This window comes from Pelecanus crispus, chromosome 2 (genome assembly GCF_030463565.1).
Source record: "Pelecanus crispus isolate bPelCri1 chromosome 2, bPelCri1.pri, whole genome shotgun sequence".
In the NCBI taxonomy this organism is placed as follows: domain Eukaryota; kingdom Metazoa; phylum Chordata; class Aves; order Pelecaniformes; family Pelecanidae; genus Pelecanus; species Pelecanus crispus.
This window is the reverse complement of record NC_134644.1, coordinates 136,499,075-136,526,216: the sequence shown is the minus strand read 5'-3', so window position 1 is coordinate 136,526,216 and position 27,142 is coordinate 136,499,075. Positions and strand designations below refer to the sequence as shown.

The window sequence follows — 27,142 nt, the reverse complement described above, 5'->3', positions numbered from 1 at the left end:
GGCGCGAGGCCCCGCCCCCCGCCCGGGTCGCGTGCGGCGGCGGCGGCCAATGGGGCGGCAGTCCGCCTGCGCAGATTCAAACGGTGGCTCTGGAAGGAGGCTGGGCGCGAGATTCGGCGGCACCGACTGAGCCCGCCGCGAGCGCGGCGGTGGCGACGCAGCTCGGGCGGCGGGGGCCGGCCGGCAGCGGGGGACGGGGGCCCGGGCGGGGCGGGGCGGGGCAGGGCAGGGCAGGGCAGGGCAGGGCAGGGCAGGGCAGCAGCCCGGGGCGGGAAGGCGCCGCCGGAGCCCGCGGCAGCTCTGACAGGAGGGCGGGGGAGGCGCAGCCGGGCGAGAAAGGGGCCGCTGCGCGCCCCGTCCTTGCGGGCAGGGGCCAGGCCGAGCCATGCCTGACGCGCCGGGGGCCCGGCCGGGCCGGGGCTGAGGGCGGCCGCCGGGGCGCTGCGGATACCGCGAAGCTCGGCGGGGAGGAGGGGGCCGCCGAAGGAGCCCTGCCCGCCTCAAGCCTTTCCTGAGCCGCCAGTGCCCCTCTCCGCCCCCGCCCGCCCTGCCGCGCCGCCCGGCTGTGAGAGAAGGAGCCCGGGCGGGGGCTCGGGGGCTCCGCGCCGCGCCCCGCTGCCGCGGCGGCCCCCCCTATGGTGCGCTCCGAGGATGGCGAAGAGACCGCGCAGGTGAGTGTGGCTGCGGGCCCGGCCCGGGGCTCCCTGCGCCTTCTGCCCCCCGCCCCCTCCCGGGCAGGCGCTGCCTTCCAGGCCGCCGCCCCGCGCCCAGGTACCCCCCCGCGGCCCGGGATCTCTGCCAGGTGCCGCCGCCGGCCCGGCCCGCCCCGCCCCGTCCCTGCCGCCCCCCCCCCCCCGAGCTGTGCTGGCGCAGCTCTCGGCCGCCTTCCACCTCCCCGGCCTCGGGTGCCGCTGCCCACCTCCCTCCCTCTCTCCCTCCTTCCCTCCCTCCGCCCTCTGATTCCTCCCTCGCCCGGCACCCGCACAGGTATCTGTCATCCCTCGGGCTTGCGAGCACCAGCTCTCGGGTATACATCTCGCCTCTCTCTTAGGGGCTGCTCTCACTTCTGTGCTTTTGCTCAGACCATCGTTGCCGTGCCTTACCTAGGCAGCTCCTTAGCTTTTCTTCGCTGTGGTCGCTGAGCCTGTCAGTAATGACTGCCTTGTCTCCGCAGTAGCTTTTCCTGCTGGTTACTTTCTTTCTGGCTGGAGTAATACTACCCAATTTCTCCTGAGTGGCTTTGGCAAAGCCTTGATGTAAGGTTTGGGGCTGTTCAGTTGAAGTTAATGTTCAGGCCTGCTGATTCTTCCAACATCTTAAATGCACCTACTTGCTCTCATTTGGCATATTCTTTGATTGAGGATCTCATAATCTGGCCTGAAATCTTCCTGAGAGAGAATGTTTTCCTCAAGAGCTTCAGCAGCAGCCCCAGATGGTTTTGATACATCTTTTGTTTTATCGATATGAAAATGGGTGTTTCTTTGCTTTGTATTCAGAAGGTGGGTCTTGGTGAACTACTTTATTGCTATAATTATTCTTGTCCTAAATAGAATATGAACTCTGAAAATTGATAAAGAAATGTAAAAGAAGGATTAGGATTGAGAAAGGAAAGGATACTCTGAGTAATATTAATGTGTGAATTACCTATGGCATCAGGGGTTTACTGTGACTGCGTACTTCTCATGGAATGGGGGGGTTGTTTCACAGTTACAGGTGTTAGAACTGCCTCTGCATTTTCCTCTGACATGAAAAGAGTTTGTAAGTTAATCTTTTTCTGCAAAACTGCAACTAAACCAAGAAAGCAGTACTTTGGGGTTCTAGTTGTGTAAGGAGGAAAAGATTCACTAAGTGGCTTTGCTTGCAGAAGCTAACTGCTTGAGCTGTACTTAGGTATCTGCAAGAATCAGCTCAGAGGGAGAATGTTTCTTGTTACTCCTAATCTGCATTTTGTAATTTAAGAGACTGCCCCCTGCTTCATCTTTGCAAAGCTTTAGCTTGTATTATCTCTCATGGCTATGGAGTGCTTTGATGTCATCATTGAAAATACAGCTGGTTGTGGATAGCAGAGGAAGGTTTGGTTAGAGATCAGTAGCCCTAGAAGAATATTGTGTCAGTGTGTGACGGTATCTCCAAAACTAAATCATTCTAGTTATCAGTTTACATAAAGGTGATTTCAAGACTGTTAATCTAGGTGTGGAGTAAGGACAAAGTATAGTTGTTTTGCACCAAATGGAATTAAGCTTTATCTTGTTAAACTGCTCTTGGTTTTTGCATTTGGGAGCTTAATTTTTTCCTTTAATGGTTCTCAATGCAGAATTGCAAAAACAGCTAGCGCAGAACTCATGAAATACCTTATTGTTCCAGATCTCTTATTTGATGAAATTTGGTGGCCGTGTTCCACTTTCATGCAGTATTGTGGCACAGTTTCCTAACTGCAAAAGAATTGTCAAATAAACTGTAACATGTTTGAAAATCTTTTCTTTTTAATTGAAAGCTTAAGTTAGTAGTCCCAACCATTCATGTATATTTTTTGTATAATCTACTGGTGTACTCTTCTAAGCCAGACCAAAGACTAAGCAGTTATTCATGTGGTATCAAGGTGCAAGAGGGTTTAGGGCCCGCTCGGCTGGCCCTCGTGTCCATGGAGCGCACGGAGGCGGCCAGCGGCTGTGCCGGTTTGGCTGTGGGATGCACGTGCCTCTGGAGAACTCCAGGTGCAGGGTTCTTAACCGCTGCTGCCAGCCGGGATCCCATGTTGTCAAGTACTGGTGGTCTTGTCAGCACCACAGCCGTGTATCCGGAGCCCTTCCTCTTTTTTAAAATCCCTGTGACTTCTCACGTAACTGAAGAATCTGTTCTTGAACTAGTTTGCTGTGCGGTGGGCAAGGAGATTGTGTTGACAGCTTAACCACAAGGACAAATTTTAGTTATAAGTAAGTTGTATGGCTTGCTAGGTATGAAATGGGATTATAATACCAAGATACGCTCCTGAAGTTTGTCGAGAACCTGTGGAAGTACTGTGAAAAACTTGCTGCTGACCTTTCAACAAGTGTACTGCTTTGTATTTCACTGGCTCCATAAAGTTTTAATATGTTTACATGTTACTATTTCTACTGCATCATGAAGCTAAGTAGGGCAAATCCAGATGTGGTGTAGGATGTAGAAGCAACATTAAATACACTGGGTCTGCAAGACCTGGGTACATACTATCTCATAGTAATGCTTTCAAGTAGGTAGTGCTCTTCTTGAATGACCATATATTCACGTTAGCCACAGAGAACATACTTCATGAGGAAACAACCAAGATACATAAGTGGTTGATCACCATCCTGTGTGGGTGAATTGCATGTTCTGGAAAATAATGTGGAGATCTGCCTTCTAATCAGTTCTTAAGACACCACCACAAGTTCATTCCATTACTGGGAAATGATTTTTTTTTTTAACCTTTGGTTGAAAAATGGAATTAATTTTCAAGGCTGGGCAGAACTAATACATTTAGTTTTGAATGTGAAATTATGATATTTATATCGTGATTTATACTGATAATAAAATGGAGAAAAATTAAGATTGCAGGGTGAAACTGCTTTTAATTAAAGCTGTGTATTTGGATGGGAGTCTCTTCTTTGTGTCTTCGCTATAACTAAGGCAGAAAAACTGCTCATCTTGTTGTTAGGCCTGGGTTTCCACATGTGTTTGAATTTATGCTGTCTAACATGAGTCACTGACATATAAGTTTAAGTGATGTTTCCATGAAACATTTCCCTTGTGGTGTTTGTTTGTAAGGCTTTGTTTGCCAAGGCTGTGAAGTATGCATTTCTCCAGTAGATGGGGTGTGATCTACATGGAGTCACAGAGGTTACCTGGCTTCCTGCCCCTCTGACTCTTAACTTAGAGGGTCAACACTGATAGGTAGTTACTTCTTGCTGGAACATTTCTGTCTTCAAAGATTTGTATCTAATTCCTGTAGCACTGAGGAAACGCTTTTATTCAAGGCAGGAGCCCACTTGAGATTTTAAGTTAATGCTAAATTATTTGGCACCCTTGTTGTGTTTGTTGTTTGAGTTATGGAGGTGGAACATGAATATATTTTGCAGACTAGCAAACCACTTTATCTTATAAGCTCATTCATGTAAAATAAAGATTCATGAATGTGTTACAAAAACATGATCTTAAACAATAGCTTTTGGTTCAAATTTAAGTCTTGACTTGGAATGAATTATCTGTCCATATCCCAGTACGTGGCCTTGAAATGAAAATTAATTCTGTTCCTTTGACATGGTGAATATAGGCCACTGCTGGAGGCAGATCTTATGTTCATGCAAATTCCAGATGTAATTTTAGAACAATACGTACAGATTGGAAAAAAGCTACAAGTAGTTAGGAAAAAATAAGTTACTCAGAGTTAATTTAAACTCTGTTTCTATCTTCTTGGCTCTTCCGTTGTACTCAGCAGTGAGGAAGATGATGACCTTCAATATGCGGATCATGACTATGAAGTACCACAGCAAAAAGGTTTGAAGAAGATATGTAACAGGGTGAAATGGACACGTGATGAGGTAATACTTTTTTCTTTGCTTTAGTTTAATTCCTATATGATACTGGTAGCACATGAAATATGTTATTATTTAGTATCTTATTGGCATAGCATGCAACATTTATTGGCTGAGGTTATGTCTTAACAGGATGAAAGGCTAAAGAAGCTGGTGGAACAAAATGGTACGGATGATTGGGCTTTCATTGCTAGTCATCTACAAGTAAGTTGAACCTCTGTTTCAGTTAAGTTCCTTTTTAATATCTATTTACTTTGGTCATATGTCTAGTTTGGAAAAGAGGTGAAAAAGAAATCAGAAACACGTAATAGTGAAAAATATTTTAAAGGATGCTTGTAAATTGGGCTTGAGATCTAGCTCAGGCCTTGGAGAACCTTTTTGGCTCAGGCTGGGGCTCAAGTGATGGTCTGAAATGATCAAAAATAATCAGTACCTTCTGTCCACACTTGCTATTTGTTTTCATTCTGGAATATATTCCTGCTTGCTATTGGTTGCATCACTTATGGTTGTTACATCTACAGTTCACAGGTTGCTTCTGAAGCAGATAGGAGAGTGGGTTGCATCTGAAAGATTGCTTGAAAGGAGCAGGATCAATTTCTTAAACGCTTTAGGAAAAGGGTGGTGGGGGTTTTTTTGGTTTTGTTTTGGTGTTTGGGGGGTCTTTTTTGTTTGTTTTGTGTTTTGGTTTGTGGGTGGTTTGTGGTTTTTTTTTTTTTTACAGTGATGTCTGCTGCCTTAACATACATAAGTCTTTCCACCCAGTGATAATCTTCAGTTGCTACGAATGGAACCTTAGCAGGTTTCTTGGAAGCTTCCTACTGACACTTACAATTTCTTGTTCTGTTCCAATGGTCAGGTGGAATGTGTAAAGGAGCTGTTGATTCAAACATTAAATAACTCCTCAGCTGTGTGAGCTGCACTGGTAGAAAATACCTACAACTAGAATTGATGATGTTTCTGTCTCTTCTGATTAAATGTTGTAAAATGCCTACTATAAAAACATAGCTAGAATCTAAGGCTGAAATCACTACCTAGAAGTGATACTGAATAATCAAATGTTAGAAATAAAAAAATTACACCCACCCGCCTTTGTGGCTCTTATAATATGGAGTGGAATGATATGGTTGTATGAAATTCCTGTGTAAATAGGTAAAAACAAACTTGAATTCTAAATGCTGAACAACTGTAACTTTTCATTACCGGTATTTGTGCAACTGTGGTGCTTCTGATTTTTTTTTTTTCCCCTCCCCAGGTGGCAAAGTATAGGTATCAGGGAACGAACTCAAAGCTTCTAAATTGAAGGAGTGCATAAGCAAATCACTGTTCCTTACATGTACATTATCCCCTTCCAAAAAGCAGTGAAATGAGTGAATGGTGGAGGAGAAAGAGATAATATCAAATATCAAAAAGTTTTTATAGTATTTTATATTATGTTTACAAATACAATGTTTGGTGATACTGATCTGCAGGTGTAGTATGGAGTTGCATTTAACAGATGTAACAGTTTAATAAAAAGTTCTCCAGCTGACAACAAATGCTTCTGGAGACAGAAAGCTATTCTTCAGCTTGGCCCAAGTGAGGTTGAAAAAAGGCTCCCCAGCTATCCTGGGAAACATGCATGGAGGATCAGGTTGTCCACTGCAGAATTACTGATGTTTGAAGGAACCCCTCAAGATCACCTAGTTCAAACCCCCTGCTCAAGCAAGGTCAGCTGGAGAAGGCTGCTCAGGACAGTGTCCAGTTGGGTTTAGAATATCTCCATGGATGGAGACTCCACAGCCTCTCTGGGTCACTTACTGCAGTGTTCAAATTACAAAGCCAAATAATAGAGGCTGGCATAATTAGCACTTACCTTGTTACTGATGGTCTTTTGCTAGGAAAACCAAGTGTATCTTAAGTTATTAGCATGTAAAGGCACTCAAACTGCCATGTTTGCAGAACCCTATTTCACTATTGGACTGGGCACAAGTAAACCTTCCCTCTGTTCTGCCCCAAAAAAGTGAAGATAGCTTAAAGGTGACTCTCGAGAGGGAATGCAGCTTGTATTCTCTTCTAATTTAATGTGTCTAAGGCAGACCTGAAATTACTTTATTGTTCCGTTCCATTATTTGTTCTGCTCTTCTCCACCAAATATGTCATGATTTGAAAATTGTCTGGAAGGCAAAAACACCAAAAGGCCACAATTTCAGAATTTTTCTTTCATCAAAAATGGGAACAGCTATCCTATATTGAGTCTCTCTTACAGCTTGTCTCCACCAGGAAATGATGTTTTGTAACAAACTCTAGTGTGCTTTTAATCATACAGTGTCTACTTGTGATTAACTTGAAGGTACTGTGATCAATGTAATTTTAGATATGTCAGTGTTTTGGGTGTTTTTTCTGGTCTTGCAGACTGCTTCTTGTTAAGATGAAGTTAAACATGGTAATGCCTTTACTTGGTAGACAAATCCAGCAAAACCTTGAAATCAGTATTTGCTATCCAGCAGCTTACACTGAAGAGAATAAATCATCATGTCCCAGTGTTATAAAAGACGTACTAGTATGCTGTGTTGGGACAGGCTCTTATCTGCGTATTTCTAAGGATTGGATCAACTACCCTGAGAGTCCCAAATTTTCCTACAGACAGTTTTTTAGGAGGCCAAGTGAAAGCTTACTTCTCTTTCATAACTGGGAACAATATTTCAAAAGAAACTTAGTGAAGCTGCAGAAAAGCACCATCTGTCCTGAGCAGAAAAAGCAATGTTGTTTAATTTGTATGTGTTAGCTAAACTTGATATAAATCTGTTTTCCTTAATACTGTATTAAAGAGCTGAGAATATATTCACTTGAGACTTAGAAAAAGTTTATTCATTAAAGCATTTCCTTTAATCTGTAACCCATATAAGGAAAGAAATTTTTATGTCAAAAGCATGTCAATCACATAAAGTTCAGAGAAGGTATGGAGTAATGAGCACAAAAATAATTTTAAATTCTTCTTTAAAGAAGAATAAGTTTTGAATTTGATCATCAAGTAAGAACATTGAAGTAATTAGGTTAGAGCTTTGTGCAAAGCTGTTTTTTTCTGGAGAAGAGTTTTTATAAGCAAATGGAAGAAGAAATAATAAGGGAGAATTCAACTATTATACTTAGAACAAAGGGCCGAATAAGGCTTTTAATTTGAAACAAGCTAATAATTCTGGCTAGCTAATATTTACAGTTTTATGTATTCAAGAGTTTAACAGCTACACCGGTCTTCTAAAACTATTTCAGAATCGTTCAGATTTTCAGTGCCAGCATCGATGGCAGAAGGTACTAAACCCAGAATTGATTAAAGGTCCCTGGACTAAAGAAGAAGATCAGAGGGTAATAAAAACTAATTGATACTGTACTCTTTTACTGTAATAAAATTGGCTTATGACTGCTAAGAATGTGTACTTTTTCTTAAGTTTTATCCCCACAAAGATGATGTCTGATGCATCTTGTGACATAGATAATCACATTACATTATGCTGTGTGAGAAGGAAAAAAAAATGCGGCTGCTCTTAAGTAGATGGAATATCTGGTCTGCTCAAGCATTTCATTTCCCTTTGCTCAGATTGCTAGCTGAACTACTCTAGCTTACCAAGTAGAGGAGATCTTTTTACAGCAGTAAAGATCAAAGGTCTCATTTACATCTTTTGTTCCTCAAACCCATCAGACTTAAAGGGCTTGGGAATAAGGGAAATTATTTCACTCTACTGTTAAAGAAGCTAGCAAAGGTGTTTTAGGCTCCTCCTCCCTGTCTCTGTTAATCCACACTGCAGCTGTTTGCATGTAAAATCTGGACTGCCCTGCAGGGAGGCACACATATAGCTTTCACATACAATATTTCAAATAGACTGCTTATTCTCACTGTTTAAAACTGGTTTAAGATACTTAAAACTAGTGTTTGTCAACTTGTGAATATGGTCTTCCTGATTTATTTTTTTACATTTCTCATTAGGCTTTTAAGAAAACGCTTCTAATGTGTAAAAACATGCAGAAATGGGATGAAGGTTGGGAGTAGAGGTGTGGGGTTTTTTCATATGTATGTTGAAAAAAATCAAACCAAGCATCTTTACCAGCTTCTTTTTTGGTCTTTCCTAATGTCAGCTTATGCAATAGAAACTTCCAAAAGGAATGTTTTCATCAATATATACTTATATTCTAAACACAGTGAATTTGGAGTTAATAAGCAATTTTTTGATTTCTTGAAAAATAATTTTTAAAAAACCCAGGTCACTATCTGCCTCCTTAGGCCTAGTATCTTATCAAGTTGACTGTTATAATCCTATTCTAAAATGTGAGTTTATCAGTATTCTCAGTCTTTGATTAGGGAAATGAGGGTTTGGAATTATAACAGGCTTTCATCTGTGTTCCAGGTTATTGAATTAGTTCAGAAGTATGGTCCAAAGCGCTGGTCTCTAATCGCAAAACACCTGAAAGGAAGAATAGGCAAGCAATGCAGAGAGAGATGGCATAACCATCTCAATCCTGAGGTAAAAAAGTCTTCATGGACAGAAGAAGAGGACAGAATAATCTATGAAGCTCACAAGCGTTTGGGAAACCGATGGGCTGAAATAGCAAAACTTCTTCCTGGAAGGTGCTTTTCAACTCTATTTGTGTTAAATATTGGAATACGGAAAGTGGTCATCGCACAGCTATTTCCAATGTAATTTGTTAGTCAGAGAGCATCTGTTGAAACTTACATCACAACATCTTTATCTTGATAGATACTGAAATTTTTTAACATCTTTTGCATTTGATTATTTGCATTTAAAGCCATAAACCCAATAAAAAGACCTCTAACACTCTGCAGGTTCCTTCAAAAATCCTCCTGTTCGCTTAGAAAAAACTGTAGTAGAGCTGAAGAGTAACTGCAAGTAATAGTGGAAGAATGCTTTAACATCCTATGACTTGATATCAAAGTGCCTTCATTAATATGCATTTGGGGGTGACTTTCTTTTTGGTTTAAGATCAGAAATTTTTTTATATTTTTTTTTTTCTGTGGAACACTTTGTTAAACAGGACACTCGAAAAAGAGAATCTTAGTAACCTTCAAAAGTCCAGGCTTAGGAGTCATGCGTTGCAAAGCTAGTTGGTTACCACGTAGTCTCTAGGTTAAGAATTAATTGTATGCATTGTTCTTCTTATGTTTGTTTCAAGTGTGATTGCCAACTTACATGCTTGTGGAAAACAAAATTTTAGTGTATAAAGAGTTTAATGAAATAAATTTTTTACCTTGCATTGTTAATTGCAATTCAATGTTAAGCTGTCCCCCTCTGAATGCAGTCTGTGTGTTCAGGAGGTGACTGTCTAGCTGTGCCTAAGGAGTGTCAGCACTTGGAATGTTGGGAGAATGAGTCCTTAGAGATGTGTGTTTAAAAATTTGACATTTTGATTAAGTTCATGATCCATGAATCACAGGAAATCCTTTGGAGAAACGGGAAGGGAATGGATTGCATCTTAATAGAACTTCAGGGAGGGAAGATGAGTTTGTAAGGACAGAGGCATTCCTAGTTCACTAACTTATCTGTTGAAAATAAATCCAAGATGAGACTCTTAGCTAAAGATTGGATTCTAGACCTAGAAGATTTGTAAAGAGTCTAATACTAGTGAAATGAAAAAGGGGAATACTTGGAGTTGAGCTTAAATGAAGAATGGGTCTTAAAGCAATTTTTATTTCTGTGTACCTCTCTCTAAGGCTAGTAATAATATTGGTAGTATTTTAGACTGTAATGCATTCAAACTCTACTCTTGCCTTAATGCTTGTCTAGTGTTAAAAGTGATTTCAGCCTGCTTGTCAAACTGCAGACACTTTTTTTTCCAAGGGGAGTGACAATGGGTACTGGTCTTCTGCCATGCCTGCCTTCCCCATACAAGATCAAGGGCACCAAGAGGTAGTGGGATGTTCTTCCACAAAAGTGCGGATAAAACTCAGAGCTGGGAATGCAGACTGTCGGTTTTTTGTTTTTTTTTTTTTTTTCAGAAGAGATGTCTTCCGGTGGCAAACACTAGCCACAGTGCCCTTATGCTATGGGACAGTAGGGTGATTGCCTTAGCTTCACATTCTGCAAATGTGTAGCAGAGGGTAAATAATGTAGTGACAGAGAAAACATGGTTGTTCTGAGTATCCAAGAAAAAAGGTTCTCACCTATGATAATAGCTAGAACCAAGGCTTTCTCTTGTAATTTCCTGCAAACTTGAAGTTTAGTAGAAGGAAGTTTTGAAAAGAGCAAATTTCTAGTCATTATGCCAAAACACCACTGATATAGAACTTTCAGTCCAAGCTGCTGGAGCTTTCTGGATTTGTGGCTTCGGATTAACCTACTGTGCAAACCCTGTAAACTATGCCATATATTAAACTTTGAGATATGGAAACCAGTCACTGTTGTACACTTTGATTTTAGGACTGATAATTCGATTAAAAATCACTGGAATTCAACAATGCGAAGAAAGGTGGAACAGGAAGGATATTTACAAGATGGTATAAAGTCTGAAAGAGCTAGTTCATCCAAACTTCAGCCCCAACCTTGTCTGACTGTGGAACACTTGCACACTCAGAATCAATTTTACATACCTGTTCAGACACATGTAAGTTCAAAATACAGAATAATTAGTATTTCCCAGTTTCAAATAATTTATTGGGTTTGAAATGAGAAACAAATCTGAAAGAATGAAGATCTGTTGAGTATTTTTGTGATATTATGGTAACTTAGGATTTGTAAACCATAATAAATAGTTTATGTATAATAAACTATAGATAATTTTATAGCCTCCTTTTCTTTAGGATTTGTAAAATGATTTGTGTCTTTTTAGATTCCTGCATACCAGTATGCCTCACCAGAAGGCAGCTGTCTAGAACATGCTTCAGCTTCTTCCAACTTAGTTCAGGTAAATTGTTAACGGGCATTGTAAATTAAGTGAATGTACTGTGTATTATGCTGTAAAATGAAGAGTTTAAAAACCTGTAACTTCAAAATGTCTTTAAATCTTTATCATTCACGTAAATTTATGTAAGTGTTCCTCTGTAAGTAGGCTTGCTAGCTTAATTGGTAGTTCTAGGTAGGAAAAAAGGAGCTGTCTTTATACATCCCAGAAACACAACGGTTGTGCTTATGTCTGACAGAAGTATGGCTTAAAACATAGTCTGCTAGTTAAAGATGTAGGTAAAATTATGACCTGTTAGTATTACCTAGCTTCTGAGAGATTTAAAGACCAGATTTTACTGCTTTATATATGTAATAAATATAACCCTATCTGAAAGACTCAGTTCAAATAACTTACTGTAACTTACACTTATGGGTGTGCTTTTTTGTTCTCAGTAGGTTTTATTTTTTTCTGACTGATACACTTCTGTTAATCAGTTGAAGATGCTCTTTTGCAACGTTCTCAATGCTGAAGTATTGAGAAACTTTAAAACAAAACAAAAAATTGGATATATTTATTTCCTTTTGCTCCTTTGGGCTCACTTAGAATACATCTGAAATTCTTCATATGTTGCAGATTGAATGTAGACCTTGGTTTGTAATATGACTTCCTGGAAGAATTTTTGTGAATTTGAAATTAATAAAAAAACTATTTTGACACAGGGAATAACACATATTTTGTTTGTCCTAGATGTGTTACAGGCATTCTGCAGAACTCTACCTAACCTTAAGTTTCCCTGTGTAGGTCATCTGTTTCATGTTGCATTTTCTTCCCTGATCTCTGTATAAAAATACAAATCATAACAAAGCCTCATATGGCTTTTGACACTCTGGACTGGCCTATACAGAAAAGTATAAGATAATTTCTGCTTCTTGAAATCCCACTAAACTGGGGACTATAACCAGTTTTGAAACTCATGGCACATATCCTCACTTACATATATTTATAGCAATAATGGAAAGTTTTAAGGACGTTAAAAACAAACCAGCCAACCAACCAAAACCAATTAGTTAATTTTCTTTTCTGATAGTAGTGGTAGAATTGCTTGTGTAGATACTCTGTCAGCAAATGCTGATTTGAAACACTATCTTGCACACTTAGTGAGGATAAATAACTCAAAATTCTAGAAAGCACATGAAAACACAGGCACATCTACCGAGGTGCCAACATTGTTGCTTCTATTACAGATAGAACTGTGCTACAGTGTACTGAGCATTTACAGGCCATATTAGAAACCTGTTAAAATATTAGTTTGTATACCACCTAACATTGGATTAATTTCCTGGTAATTGCTGGAATTGTTTCACTTGCGAGTGATTACTGTATTACAAAATATGATACAGCTTGAACAGCTCTGTTCCTGCTATGCATGGATCTCTGTTAAAAAATGTAACTGTGTTATAATGTAGAAACTTTACTGTGGAGGGGTGGCGGAGATGGAAAATAGTAATGGCTTCTTTCTTAAATTTTTCAGCAGTCATTTATTGATGATGACCCTGATAAAGAAAAGAAAATAAAGGAGCTTGAATTGCTACTTATGTCAGCAGAGAATGAAATCAGAAGAAAACGAGTGTCTTCTGTAAGAATTGTAAATTTCTGTAAATATTTGAATATGCTTTACTGAGATTAATCCTCAGCAATTTAGTAATGGATGTTTGGTTTTGTGTGGTGTTTTTTTACCCGACCTTCTAAAATCAAACCTATGGCTGTTGGGTTGTAAAACAAAGTCTATGTATTAGAATTGAGGCACATTATTTTTAGTGTAGTTTTCTAAACTGTGAAAACAGCAGAAATATGACCTGCAATTTGGCAGTTGTTCCTAAGAACCCATATTTTTATCTTCTTAAAGAGGTAGCACATTTGTTGATATCACCGCCATTCAGTTTTATAGATCAGCAATGTCAATCATCTGTTCAACAGAGAAAGGTGAAAAATACGTAGGTTTTGCCCTATTTGATTTCAAAATATCCTGTAGATTACATTTTTATCAAATTTCTGTGTGAGTGCTTGCAATACTTAATATCCACATTTGGACATGACAAACAGTATGCAAATTTGCACTGTACAAAATATACATGTACTTCAGTGGAATGAGGGAAACTTGCAGATGACAGTCACTTATTTCCTCAGGAACGGAGGGCTGCGAACAACATCAGACACCTAACCAACCCAACCATATTGATCACTAATTTAAATTACAGGTGAACTTCCATTTTTTTGTGGTGGAGCTATTCCTGGCATTCTCTTGAAACAGTGCAACGTTCTGCTTATCTAGTGGAATCTGCTTTGCTTCTAGATTTCCAGTGAAAATTGAAATATGTTTCTTGAGTACTAAGTAGTGTACTAAAATGGGATAACCATTTAGAAGTTAAGTAAACTATCAATGCAGAATCTGTGTTAAAAAAAAAGACCTGATCAGACAGGAAGTATTTCACATTCTAGAAACAGTTTTTAATCTTAAAATATACCTGTGTTCTGTAGTGAAGATGATTACCTAATATACTGATGTTCAGGAACACAGGAAACTTGCATCAGAGATGGCTTCCAATACAACCTATAATTGTCTAAGTTATAAGCATGTATAAGATATGAATGAGAGGTAAGATAAAAATCTTACACAATTTGAGAATGTTGAGTATATTAATGTAAGGAGAAGACTAACTGCGTTAATGCAAACAGATAATTAGAGTTTTAAAAAGCAAAAATTAATAGCTATGCTTAGTCTTTCCATATAATACTTTTTTTTTTTTTTCCTCTCCGTGGTCACATAATTGACTCTTTTCACCTTCTAAGTTGAATAAGATTAACATGTTTCTTCATACTTTTTAGCAAGCTGGAAACTTACCTTGTTGGTCTGGAAGTTTTGTCATGGAAGATTGTGTGTCTAATACGCTAAATAGCCTTGGGGAACAAACAAGTGAGTTCTACAGCATGGATGAGACCCACAGCACATCTGTTCAGCAGAATTCACCACCTAAGTATTTGGCTGTGGAAGCAAACACAATGTTATCATCTCTACAAACCATTCCAGAATTTGCAGAGACGCTAGAGCTTATTGAATCTGTAAGTCTGTATTTATTCTAAAAAAATGTTTATTTAGGAAAATCAGCTTACACAATATGTGTAAAATACTCTTAAAATTACCTTATTCTGTACTTGTCTGTAGTTTTGCCCATATTGAGTGATTTATTTTATTGCCTGTTTTAAAAGAATTGTGTTTGAAAATATTCAGTGTTTTAGGACTGTGTGAAAGATACAGGGAGAATAATTCATTATATGGCTTCTGGAGGTAGAGAGCTGTTAGATTGGCTTGGATGTTGTGAAATAATCCTGGATAACCCTACTTGTGTTTGAGTGTTTTGCATCTTGCCTTACAGGATCCTGTAGCGTGGAGCGATGTCACCAGTTTTGAGCTTTCAGAAGTTGTTGCATCTCCTGTCAAGCCAGCTCCGGTAAAACTAATGCGGATTCAACACAATGAAGGGGCTGCTGAGTGCCAGTATAATGTCAGCGTTGTGCTTGATGGCAAAAAACACAGTAGCATCAGCGGCGAGGAAGAAGCAGTTTTTCCAACAACCCCAAATTTAACTAAATTCAGCACTCCACCTACTATCCTGAGAAAGAAAAAGAGATTGCGTGTTGGGCAATCACCAGTTAATGAACTGAATGATGGCTTGTGTAATGATGCCATCAATGTTGCACTAAAGCATACACCAGTGAAAACACTACCATTTTCTCCATCACAGGTGAGTTTATTTTTAAATATGGCTTAACTATGAAGACTGCAGTGGGTGGATTATAAATTACAAGTACTTTTTTCCCTAGCCATACATTGTAGCCTAAACAAATATGTCCAAAAACTTATTAAAACATCTGCATAAGGGTAGATATATTAAAAAGAAATTGTTAAATAACCTATTTCCTCTGTTTTGAAGACTAACTGGGGGAGGGGAGCGGCGACTTATGTCTCAGCTCACACTTTCTCATGCAAATAATTGTTGATAGAGACCTATTGTCTCTGTGACCTAATTAAGCAGTAGGGATTTTAAGGAGAAAATCAAGGTTTCAGCAATAAATATCGCAAATGTCTCGGAGTATAAGTCAAGAATAGTTTATTGGGGTTTGTCAGTAAAAATCCTTCAGATATATACGTGTAATTTTTTTACTGCTCAGTACAGTGGTGAAGTTTTGTCCTTTAAGGTGGCTTAGTTTTCTTCCCTCTCTTGTGCTTAGTTTTTCAATACTTGCTCTGGAAATGAACAATTTAACCTTGAGAATCCTGCATTTACATCGACTCCAATCTGTGGGCAGAAAGTTCTTATTACAACTCCTCTACACAAGGAAATGACACCAAAAGATCAAAAGGAAAATGTGGGGTAGGATTATTACATTAAACGTCTGGTGGTGTTGCTCAAACAAATCCAAGTTTCTCTAAATATTGAGAAATTAGTCTACCTGTATGCATACTGTGAATGAGTTTTAAAACCTGTAACACTTAAATACGTGTGTACAAACAAACTGGCTTCCTGTTTTTAACTTAACAGAAAGTGACTTGTACTCACTTAAAATTTTTCCTTGTTTAAAATACTGAACAAAATCCAGTTTAATATAGCTGGGGTGATGCTATGGTGATCTTAATACTTTCAGATTCATGGTGATGATATCTGTTGTGTAAATTAAGGTATTTTAAAATGTTTCTTAGATGAATGTTATTACATTATTGTATTGTTGTATTACAACTGTACTGTTGATAAAGTAAAATATTAAAATGCATGTCTGAACACTTTTCTATGCTTGAATAGTTTTAGAACTCCCACAATTAGAAGATCTCTTTTGGGTTCAACACCAAGGACGCCAACTCCTTTTAAAAATGCTTTGGCTGCTCAGGAAAAAAAGTATGGTCCCCTCAAACTTACGGTATGTGATGACATTGTTTATTTTCTTCTTTGTTGAAGTCTAAATGCCCTCTTGTTTCTGAGATATTGTAAACCTCAGCATGATCTTAGAAAGCATTTTCTAACAATGCTGTTGTTCCAGTGGCATTCCATATTATCCTAGAGAACAGCTAGAATGTGAATCAAAAATGTTTTAGATTTTGTATGTTAGGCTAGTATTCTTCAGTGTAGTGTGGAGGCATTGTCTTTTTGAATGGTATTTGGTACATGTAATAATTTGATCCATAGTAATCTTAAATGCATTGGTTCTGCATTTGTGAGTTGTTTTAAATTCGTGTAGCCTTGCTAACACTGTACCTCTTACAAGGTGGTAACATCATTGTCTGAGATTTTAATTTTAATACTTCAACATTCTATTTTTTTCAAAAGAAAAATTGTAAGTGAGAGAGTGAATGGGTGTGGGTCCTCCAACTGGATAATCTAGTAAGAACAAACTGGTGCAGATGAATGTGACTGACCGTTATTTTAAGCAACCTTCACATTTGATTTGAAAAACTGCATTATCTTTGAATCCTCTGGACTATGTAAGAGCTGAGTTGTTTTCTGGTTTTGGTTCTTCTACAGTGCTAGGCCTGAAACTAGATGTTTACCACAGCATGCTAGTATTCTGAGAATTTTTTTTGATGGGAAGATGTTTGGAAGTGTTTTATCCTTCCTAGGGGCTTACTTGAGTGACGTCTACAATTTCCTTCATCCTAAATCCCAAAATCTAATATAGCAATTCATGATTCCTCTGATTCTTCTGGCTGTCACAGAAGACTTTTTTTTGGTTGACTATGGATAATGTTACCTTTTTGTTTGTTTGTTTGTTCCAAATTAATTCAATTTTGCTCTCTTCCAAGCTTAGCTAAGGTATGTTAATGCATAATAACTTTTGGAATTCAGTAGACATATGCTTTTCAAGTTCTGAAAAAATTCCAGCCAATATATATTGACTACTTCTTTTCTGCAAACACAGAAGGTAGCTCAGACTTTGCCACAGGGCTTGGCACCATCTGTGTTACCCTATAGATTCGCAGTCTCTCGCTATGCAAATGGAGTGGTTTGGCATTCCTGTTTCTGTCCACTATTAACCTCCTGTTCAAAATCAAATTTTGAGGGCTTAAGGGAATTCTTCTCCTGTTGGTACACAAAGGAGCCATCTGTATGGCTTCAGTGAAATTCTGTACTGTACTTAGGACTATCAATGTCTTATTCAAAGATTAGTGTTAAGATTGATATGAATTCCTTTCCCAACAACAGTCATACTTTTATAGTACAGTTTTTTAGTATGTTTGTATGCATGTGTGTATATATATATACACACATATATGTGTTTATGTGTTTAGTAGTAGTTTGCATGTCGTCTTCAATGTTACCTTGCATTTTTTGAGGCACTGTGTGCATGTATATGTTTTATCTGGCTAGAAATAACATGGAGTAAAGGGAATTAAAAAATTTGCATAGCCTTGAAATGTTGATCTGTAGTTGTTAACTGCAATAGCTTAAATCCTTTTATCTGTTGCTATATTTTGCCAGATCTCTTTTCTGGCTCGCATTAGCTAAAAGTAGAATAAGGTAAAAACTGGCAACTAATAGACTTCCTGTATTTTCTCCTCCAATTTTCATTAACTTAGTCACAACCACTTGCATTCTTGGAGGAAGACATTAGGGAAGTTTTGAAAGAGGAAACTGGAACAGATATATTCCTCAAGGAGGAAGATGACACTGTGTATAAAAGCTGCAAGCAGGAGGTAACATTACAATAATAATTTCAAATAGGAAATAATAGCTTTTAAATAACATTTTACATTTTTTCTCTGCAAAATGTTTATTGCAGCACAATTCTTCTAAAAAAGTCAGAAAATCACTGGTCCTAGATCCATGGGAAAAAGAAGAGGTTGGTGCCCAGCTCTTCACAGAAGATAATAGTTTAGATGCACAGGTAAGTATTAAACTACTGAAGGGCATCACTGGCAGCAATATTAATATAGAACTGAGTATCTTTCATTCTGTCAACTAAAATAAAGTGTTTGGATTGAGACTAGATTCATAAATTTCGAAAGTGAGAATCGCCTTCAGTTTGAAATACTACTTCAAGTACTTCAAACCATAGTTGAACATTGGGCTTGAATTCATGCATGACTTCTTCCTTTCAGGTCTTCAGAGCAGGACCACTAAAGGAATGTGGATGCTTTGCAGATTTGCTGTTATAGCAAAGCTGCTTCTGTGCTGGTTACCTATAAACTTTAGCACATATGGCACACTGAAGCTGTCTGTAATACACCAGGAAGATGGCATTTGCCCCTGTGTTTTGCATGCTTGACAGTCTGGCAGACGTGTCCTGAAGATACCTAATTGCATATTAGGCAGCATGTTTTTCCTTTTCCTGCTTCACATAGTAGGGGAATGCTTTAAGAAATATCAAGCATGTAGAAGATGAGGTTTGTGGTCTTCCTCTGCCTGAAGGAATTCGAATACTTGTGCCTCATCAACCAGGACATCAAGAGTTCAGAGATGGGGCTGGTTTTGTCCCTCATTCCTTTAAAAAGTAGCCCAGTATTTTTCCAGTTGAGTGATTGAATAGATTAGCCTTGTAGTTTGTAGGAAAACTTTATTCTAATCTAGTTCTTACGTAATTGTATGCATGTGTTTAATTCTGAAGGAGGAAATGTCTGTGACTCCTGATCAGGTATAAAGCTGTATTCAAGCGGTAGGAGCCAAAGTCCTTAAAAAGAACAGGTGCTTAAGTCATACCCCTTTCTGATTATTGTAGCTGGTTTTCTGAATTCCCTTCTGAAATGCCTCGTAGACTCTGCCAGGCCTCCGTGTCTGTGCGCTGGGTGTTAGGCGCTCTGCCACCTAGTGGGAACTCCCCGCTTCCCCAGGAGCATCTCTGTCTTGTGAGGAGCAGCATTGCTGCAGCCGTTCAAAACAGAAACAAAATGCCCGGTGTTCTCTTCGTAATGTCTTGTTATGACATGCTATATTGTGCAGGTTATTAAGCTAAACACAAGATACACTATGATGTTGTGGTATATTAAAGGCAGTGGACTGGGAAAAATTGCTTTTCCTCCATTTTAATGAGGGATGATGGTTGCAACAGGAACATTCACTCTTAGCGAGAGAGATAGCGGTAGTATCTGATTTAAAATTGACAAATGTACCAGTCCTTAAGCAGAAATTGTGTGTCCACATGGCAGTAACTTAGGAGTAAGGTCTAAGATAGAATAAATATGTAAAGGTAGTTTAATGCAGTATAATGGGGTGGTTTTGTAAGCCAACAAGTACTTATGCCACTGTTACTCTCATCTAATTTTGCTCTCTAAAATTGCCATATAAATTTCTTCTGCCTTGCTATAGTGAAGCTGGATTAATTTCTTTTTATTTCCATAAACATCAACATATGAAACTCTTCTGGAATGATCCATCCAGTGCTTATTTCAGTTCTTAAAGAAGTTCGTCCCCCTGATAGTGATGTGATCTTAATTTTTTTTTACTCCATTCTCCTTGTACTTTCACAAGGGTTGTACTAGAAGTGAATTACAAGCTTTTTTCTTTAAAACTGTTCTGTGATCAGCTGTAGCATGGCTTTATATGAAAGAAACAGTCTACTCAGTAATGCTCAAATCATGCTAGCAGCTACGTGTTTTACTGTGCTTGGTATCAACTATGAATCCCAGTATAGACCAGGCTAGTTCTTCGTATACTGTTCAGTACTTTTTCTTTTCAGATTCTTTCCTAGGGTCTTTCTGATAGTATTTGGTTTGTTTACATTTTTGCTTCTCTGATCACAGCAGTTGAATTTTTTTTTTTAAATTAAATACTAATTATTATTCCTGTTCCCTACCCTCTTTTTTGTCAATAGTCAGAAAATGCATATACCACATCTTTATTAATGATACCATTGTTGGAAATACATGACAACAGATGTAACCTGACATCAGAAAACCAGGATACAAATCCAGCAAACAAAGCAAATGCAGTAATTAAGAAGAAACTGAATGCATGTGCTTCAAAAAATGTCAAAAAGGAGAAAGCTCTTCAGGTCTGGATGCAAAGAATTCTGTTAGTTTTGTTAGCAGGTTAACAAAGAATTTCTTTTTGGTTTCTGTCTTGTAATAATGTCTAGATTTGTTCAATTCAGTGATCTAGTTTTGGTCAGTGTTTCCACGATCCTAATTTCTTGTCATTTGCCCACAAAGTGTTTATTCGTAGCTAAGTTCTTTAAACAGAACCCTGATGCTTCACTGAGTGGCCTCTAAGACTTAAATGTGGGGGGAAAAAAATCATGATAGGGTAGACCTACAAAACAGGTTTGGGTACCCAAGTCTAGCAGTAAGAAAGCTTGACTTGGTGCGAACTAAACCTCTGTAGCATCTAAATTTCTCAAATTTGGCTGGTGCTTACTTTGTAATAAACCCAGTGGGATTCATTAAGCAGAGTTCATTCACAGGTTCTGTTTGGTAATCGTTCTTGTAACATGCCTGTTCTTGTACATCCATATATTTTCCATACTGTTAAAACTGTGGGACCTAGTTTTTCCTCTGTGTGTGTCTTGACTGCCAGGTTTAGGGAAAGATTCTCTTTGCCCTGACTTGGTACCTGTTCCAGTTTGCCCCATAAGGAGTTAATGTATAAAGTTTTTATGTCTCCTCAGAATATCTACAGCTCTGTATTAATTTAAAAAAAAAAAAAAAAAAAAGGCAGGGCACCTGGAGCCTGATCTTCCATGTCCCACTTAATTGCTTTAACAATGATGTGTTTTTAAGTACAGAGACAACAGTATTACTTTCTGATCCTTATGAGAAGGAAGAGCAAACTTCATTTAATTGTGATATTCAAAACAAAAGAATTAACTGCTGTGAATTGCAGCAAAGGTGAATACATATGTCTGGCCCAGAACTATGCCCTTAAAAATACTTAAAAGTAGAGCTTAGTCATACTATACTCACAAATATTCTCATTGAACCATCTTTCTCTTTTTGCTCTTTCCCCTGAGAAATTCCCTCTCAGTTTAGTGGCCTTTCTAACCACAAGTCCCTTCCATGAATCAAGTCCTGCTAAATTTATAGAGAAACTCAAATGGCTAATTTTCTCTGTGCATCTATATGTGGAACTGATCCTTTGGATCAGTTTCTAGCTCAGTGTGGGAGGGAGAGAATCTTGCATTCTTCATTATGCTACAATCTGCTAGTGTCAGGTCCAATTTAGAGCTGCTACAAATCCGCTTGAGATTCAATAAATCATGTAAAGGTGCAGGGTTTGCTTCATGGAAGAAGCAGCACTAGCAGCTCAATTATTCTTCCGTTCATTATTTTCATTCCTAATTCCTTTGCCATTTCTAATATATTCCCAAAACATCTGACCGTTCTTCCACAGCTGCCACTTTGGTTTGGTGAAGTCCTTCACAGTATTCTTTTTCAGCTGCCAAACCATTTTGCCTTCCTTGGTGTCTCCAGACAGCTGTCAATAATGTATTTTTCTGACTGTTGAACTTAGCACATTTAAAGGGGAAGATATCCAAAGAGAAGATGACTTAACTAACTTCCCTTTTATGTGTCAGTTGTTGAACTAGTCTCCTTTTAAGAGTGTTTTTCATTTTGTGTGTTAGAACTTAAAGCATAACACAGATGCGCTGCTGGGGAGCTGGATTAAGGGGTGGAGAGGGAGCTTTGTCACAGGTTTTAGGTATTGTATTGTAGAACTGAATCCTTCTCAGTAAAATACAGTATTGCTGGACTTTGCTAATTTATTACTTTGAAAGTTTGTACAAGAATTGCTCAAGTATTTTAGTAAGTTAAAAGAATATTTTTCACTGAATTTTATTTTATGCAGTCAAATTGTGAATGGGAAGCGGTTGTTTACGGAAAAACAGAAGACCAGCTTATCATGACTGAACAAGCAAGAAGATACCTGAGCACATACACGGCTACCAACAGCACTTCACGGGCTCTGATACTGTGATGGTCACTGTAACTGACAACCATCTCTTTCTGTTGAAACTGACACAATGTTGAAGGCAATTCCAGCACAATACTTTTGAATTAAGTCTTTACTTTGAGACAGTCTGCCAAGGGAAACCTTAAAGCTACCTTAAAGCTTCCTTTCTTCTTTTGACTGACAAAGAACAGACATGAAGCCCTTGTATTCTCTACGAAGGGATAGTACAAACAGTTCTGCAATGAATTTCTTAAATGTTAAAAAAGTAACACCCTAAAATATGATAAAGAATGGTAAAATACATTGCAGTCCTGACAACATACAGTTTTTAGGTCTATTTTTCATATTTATTCTTTTGACTTGCATTGCTTTTTTCTGTTAGTGCATTTTCAACGTAGAGTAGGTTTATAGGTTGTTACTGGTTTCCAAATGAGCAACATACATGACTGAATGTGCTTTTGCTTATGTAGCATTTTTCTAGTATATAAAGAAACACAATGGAAAGGAGTTTAAAGGAAGGATAGAAAGTTGCACTACTAATTTTTTGGTATGCTGCAAAACAATGAAATTAACTACAGTGTTAAATATATTTATTTGCAAATGGTACTAGAAGTAGGCAGAGGGAGGTGAATTAGGTTTTAGTGTAAAGCATCAGTATTTTCTTCATAAATCTCAAAATGAGATGATTGTTGAATGTATTGTACAGTATGTAGGAACAGGGAAAATTTTGTAAATTGGAAAGGAGTCTGTTTTTATAATTTATTTTCATTTTAAAGCTTAAATGTAGATATTTATATGTATGCAGGTTGTCTAGAAGCCAACGTTGTTTCCTGTTAAAACAGCTAAAATGAAAAAAGGACAAGTTTAAAGTATGGAATAGCAGAAGAATTACAGTGGTGAAGTGTACAAATCTATACTGTATGTTACATCTACATAAAGATTGCACTATAACCCTTAAATCATGTTGGTCTGCAAAATAATTACAAGGTATGCCTGTATTATACAGCAACTGTTCCTGTACCTTGTTTAAATATACTTAGAAAGGAATGGTGGGGTCCTATATGTGACCCAGGAGTACTTTGTCCTGCATAGGAACTAAAAACTAATGCATTTTAATTTTTTTTTTTTTTTTTAAAAGAAACTTGGCACCTTGGATCTCAAAACAATTTTATCTGCACTTAAGTTTGACCATTATATACTTACTAAATGTTTGAAGAGCAAAGAGAACATTCTTTTATTTATGAAAAATCTTTGTCCTTATTTAAAGGTATACAGGTCACAACTGTTGCTTTAGTTGCCTATTTTAGGTATTTGCACTTCTTTTATGTCTTTTTTTTTTTTTTTTGAAGGAATGTTTTGGTTTGCTTTTGTTGTAGAGATTTTTATGTAGTTAATTTCGAGCAAGTTATAATGGTGTGCTATCAACAAATACTGACAGGTAAATAGAATTGTACACTGTAGTTTTAGTTATTTATAATTCAAACACTCTTCCTCTCCACTCCCGGGTGTGCTGCTACAGATAGTGGCAGAATCGGCTTGCTGCTAAGAGAGATGGAAAGAGCGAGCATCATATGCACTGTATGTAAAATTACAAAAATGATGTCAGGTTCTCTAGTTAACTTTATGAGATCAACCAGTACTATGCAGGGTGTGGAAAGTATTCCTATCACTTTAATATCAAAGATGGTAGAGAATAATTTATTAACGGAGAATTTTAACGAGATGAGTGGCACAAGGAAGGTAATGGGTTATTAAACTTTTTTAAACATCTCAAAGCTTATACAATCCTTATTTTTAGGAGTTTTTTGATATTGAATATTTGCCTGGCTATGATATTAGTAGGCATAAACATTTTTAGCAGTTTTTAATTCACATCAAAATTTTAAGGGGAGGGAATCCTATATAAGCAAAGGGATCAGAAAATAGCCATTGTGGCAAGATTACTCCTCACCTATGAAAACTGAGAGGAGGCAATTGGAATTCTTGGCAGTACTAGGTTTAGGTGTGCATTACCAGAATGGATTGAACAGCAACATTTAACGCTGGAGACAGAATTTAATTCACAAAAAATGAAATAAGACATTGAGAGAGAATGAATATCTAGCATCTGGATGATATATTCCAGTAGAAGTGGTATCACCAAAACTGCCTATACCAATTTTAAGCATAGACTTATGGCAAGTAGTAATTTGTGTTGGTATTGGTTGGATCGTTTAGTTAACTCCTACTTTGTTGCTTTAGCAGGAAGGTTTTAATCTTTCATATGTCAGGCATCTTTTATTACTTTTTGAATGTTGCGTGCATTTGCATTTCTTTCAGTTTATAAGTAGATTGTACATGCAGCAGCCAAACTTGCATGAAACTTAAATACATATTACTCCATATTTTTGTTTTAAGGTTTGACATAACGTGCAACAAATGCCTTGTTTATCTTAGTTTTTGTTGTACTACAAACTTTTATGTAAGAGAATCTCACATACAATACAGACCATATTAATGTCAGAAATAAAGCATCTATGTACCAGGTTACTGTAAGTGCCTTTTATTGCAGAACTTAAACACTTGGTGCTCGTTAAAGCAACATGTATGTATGTATGTGTGCATGTGAAAGTGCAAGAAACCTTCCTTTTCTGGACTGGGCGGAGACAAATGGCAGTTGTGGGAATCAGCGGGTTACACAGCAGGATGGAGTCCCTTGACAATACGTGCTTCAAGCCAACCTACTTGGAAGCCTGTGGTTAACAGTTTGCATTTGTCTCTCAAAGCTTTAACACAAATATTTATGTATAGGAGACAAAGTCTGAGGGATGAAGAATGTTGCTAGTTTTACATTCCTTTTATTTGTATGGTAGAAGCGATATCTTCGTACGTGTGCCTGGGTCTTGAGAGGTAAATGCAAGTGTAAGCTGTGCAGTGTGATTCCTCGCCACGCCCCTGCCAAACTAGTACTCACAAACGTGTATTAGTCTGAATTCGTGTTAGACTTTGGCCGGGGCTTTGCTGGGATCCTGGCTGTCACAGCCCGGCCACGGTATGAATATCCTGCAGACCTGCTCCTGTTTGCATGCGTGAAGTTTTCCATCGCTTGGGACAAGCGAGGTGGGCTGACTGCAGAGCATTTGTTCTTGTGGCTGGCTGCTGACATCTGAGATCGGGGCGAAGTGTAGGTAGGTGAAAGTGAAGCCTCTAATGATGCGACTAGTTAATTTTTCCATGTCAGCTTTGCTCAGTGAAAGAACGTAGAGCAGATGGACAGCCAGTGAGCCAAACTTGGAAGGAACTACAACTGTAGGTTTGATTATATGAAGAGTCTGGAAGCTCTACTCATGGGCCTGGCTTTTACTTGGAAGAAATGGTCTTTAAGGAATTGATTGGTGAGAATAAGCCCAGTTCCCACCGCTATTATTCTGGTTTTACATGAGAATAACTCTACTGGAGTTGCACCAAACTAAAACTGATCCAATGTTGTGAGTGAATCAAGCTTCATGAAACAAGGGTTTTAACACCAGATATTAACGGACCACCATTGCACCATACCTGGGACCAAGGTCCAACACAATGCAAACAAAAATTCTGAAACCGGAGTTGATTCTTGCATTTGGTTCTGTGACAAAAATTCAGGTAAAGGTTCAGTACCTAGGCGGAGAATACACTGATGTCTTCTAATGCTAGACCTCATTTCATTTTTTTTTTTTTCGTAAGTTTCCTTGACCTTGGATACGCTGAAGCTTTACAGGCTTAAATGCTGACTTTCATGAGGAAGCTGTGGATTACTGTTTCTGTGCCAGATGAGCCAAAAGATTGGTCCCTCTTGAAGCTGCAGCCCGCTGGTCTGTGTGGCTTCCCCTGGAGACAGCCAGCTTATCCCTTGAGTGGGTTGGATTCTTGCCTTGCAGCTGAAGGCAACAATAGGATCCTTGTAGTTCTGCTAGCATGATGTGCTGGAAGAACAGGTAAGCTTTGGACATTTATGCATAACCTTACATTTTTGTATAAAGTAAAAATCCAAATGCTCACACCCACTCTATTCCACCTTAATGATTATGAAGAAAGCTCAGCAGTGCAGCTTCTGTTTGCATCTGGAGTAAGAGATGTGCAATATGGCATTCTTCAGTATCAGCTTGTGTTGGTGGTTTGGTTTTCTTTTTTGAGTTCATTTTCTCTTCTGCTTCATTGCTGTGTGTGTTTTTTTGTGAGGTACAGAACTGAGAGGAGTCCTCTGATGGTGCCTGCTGTTGGACTGCATGACCCCGGTGATACAGTTGCTATTGCAAAGGGAATTCTGTCTACCTGCTACTACCTTTTACAGAAATTTGGGTTTCTTCTTTGGGTTTATTTTTAGAGACACCTCTGGATTATTTACCTGACTTCTGATTTCCTGTGTCTTCACACCCTCTGACTACAAAGATGGATGTTAGTGGCCTTAGCATACGCAAGAGTGGAACGGGCTGTGCATTGCCTGGCAGTGATGTACGTCTGCAACTGTCCTATGTCATAGTCTGAGGGGAGAGGGTGCTTTTGTCTTTTGGGGAGGGAGAATTCTGCTTACTCAGCATTTCCTTCCTTGCCGACTGTTGGCCAGTTGCTTGATCTTAGTTACTGCTTGTAAAAGCGACGTCTTGTGGTTGCACAACCAACAGAACTTCAGAGCACGCTGTAGTGTGTGTTGTGGGCTCTGCTTTGAAATGGTCTATCCCATAGGTTAAGAAATATTTGCTGAGTTTTCTGAGGGTATCAAGTTCTTACACCAGTAGGCATTAAATAAAAAATAATTTTAAAAAAGATCAA

The 27,142-nt window shown here is 38.5% G+C and overlaps 1 protein-coding gene across 3 annotated transcripts; it reads left to right on the top strand.

Moving 5' to 3' along the window:
* The first annotated feature begins 615 nt into the window (after positions 1-615).
* Positions 616-22,378, top strand: MYBL1 (MYB proto-oncogene like 1). Of its 3 annotated transcripts, none has more exons than XM_075705154.1 (16): positions 616-671; positions 4,454-4,556; positions 4,683-4,754; positions 7,800-7,892; positions 8,930-9,150; positions 10,958-11,141; positions 11,367-11,441; positions 12,952-13,056; positions 14,307-14,540; positions 14,855-15,223; positions 15,711-15,853; positions 16,280-16,394; positions 18,049-18,165; positions 18,252-18,356; positions 20,280-20,459; positions 22,250-22,378. In XM_075705154.1, exons 1-16 carry the CDS (start codon positions 652-654, stop codon positions 22,376-22,378), a joined length of 2,265 nt encoding a protein of 754 aa, XP_075561269.1. In that variant the 5' UTR covers positions 616-651. The 3 variants fall into 3 exon arrangements, with proteins under 3 accessions (XP_075561269.1, XP_075561268.1, XP_075561267.1); XM_075705153.1 differs by having other exon boundaries at positions 4,451-4,556; XM_075705152.1 differs by lacking the exon at positions 20,280-20,459 and having other exon boundaries at positions 652-671; positions 4,451-4,556.
* Positions 22,379-27,142: the final 4,764 nt, after the last annotated feature.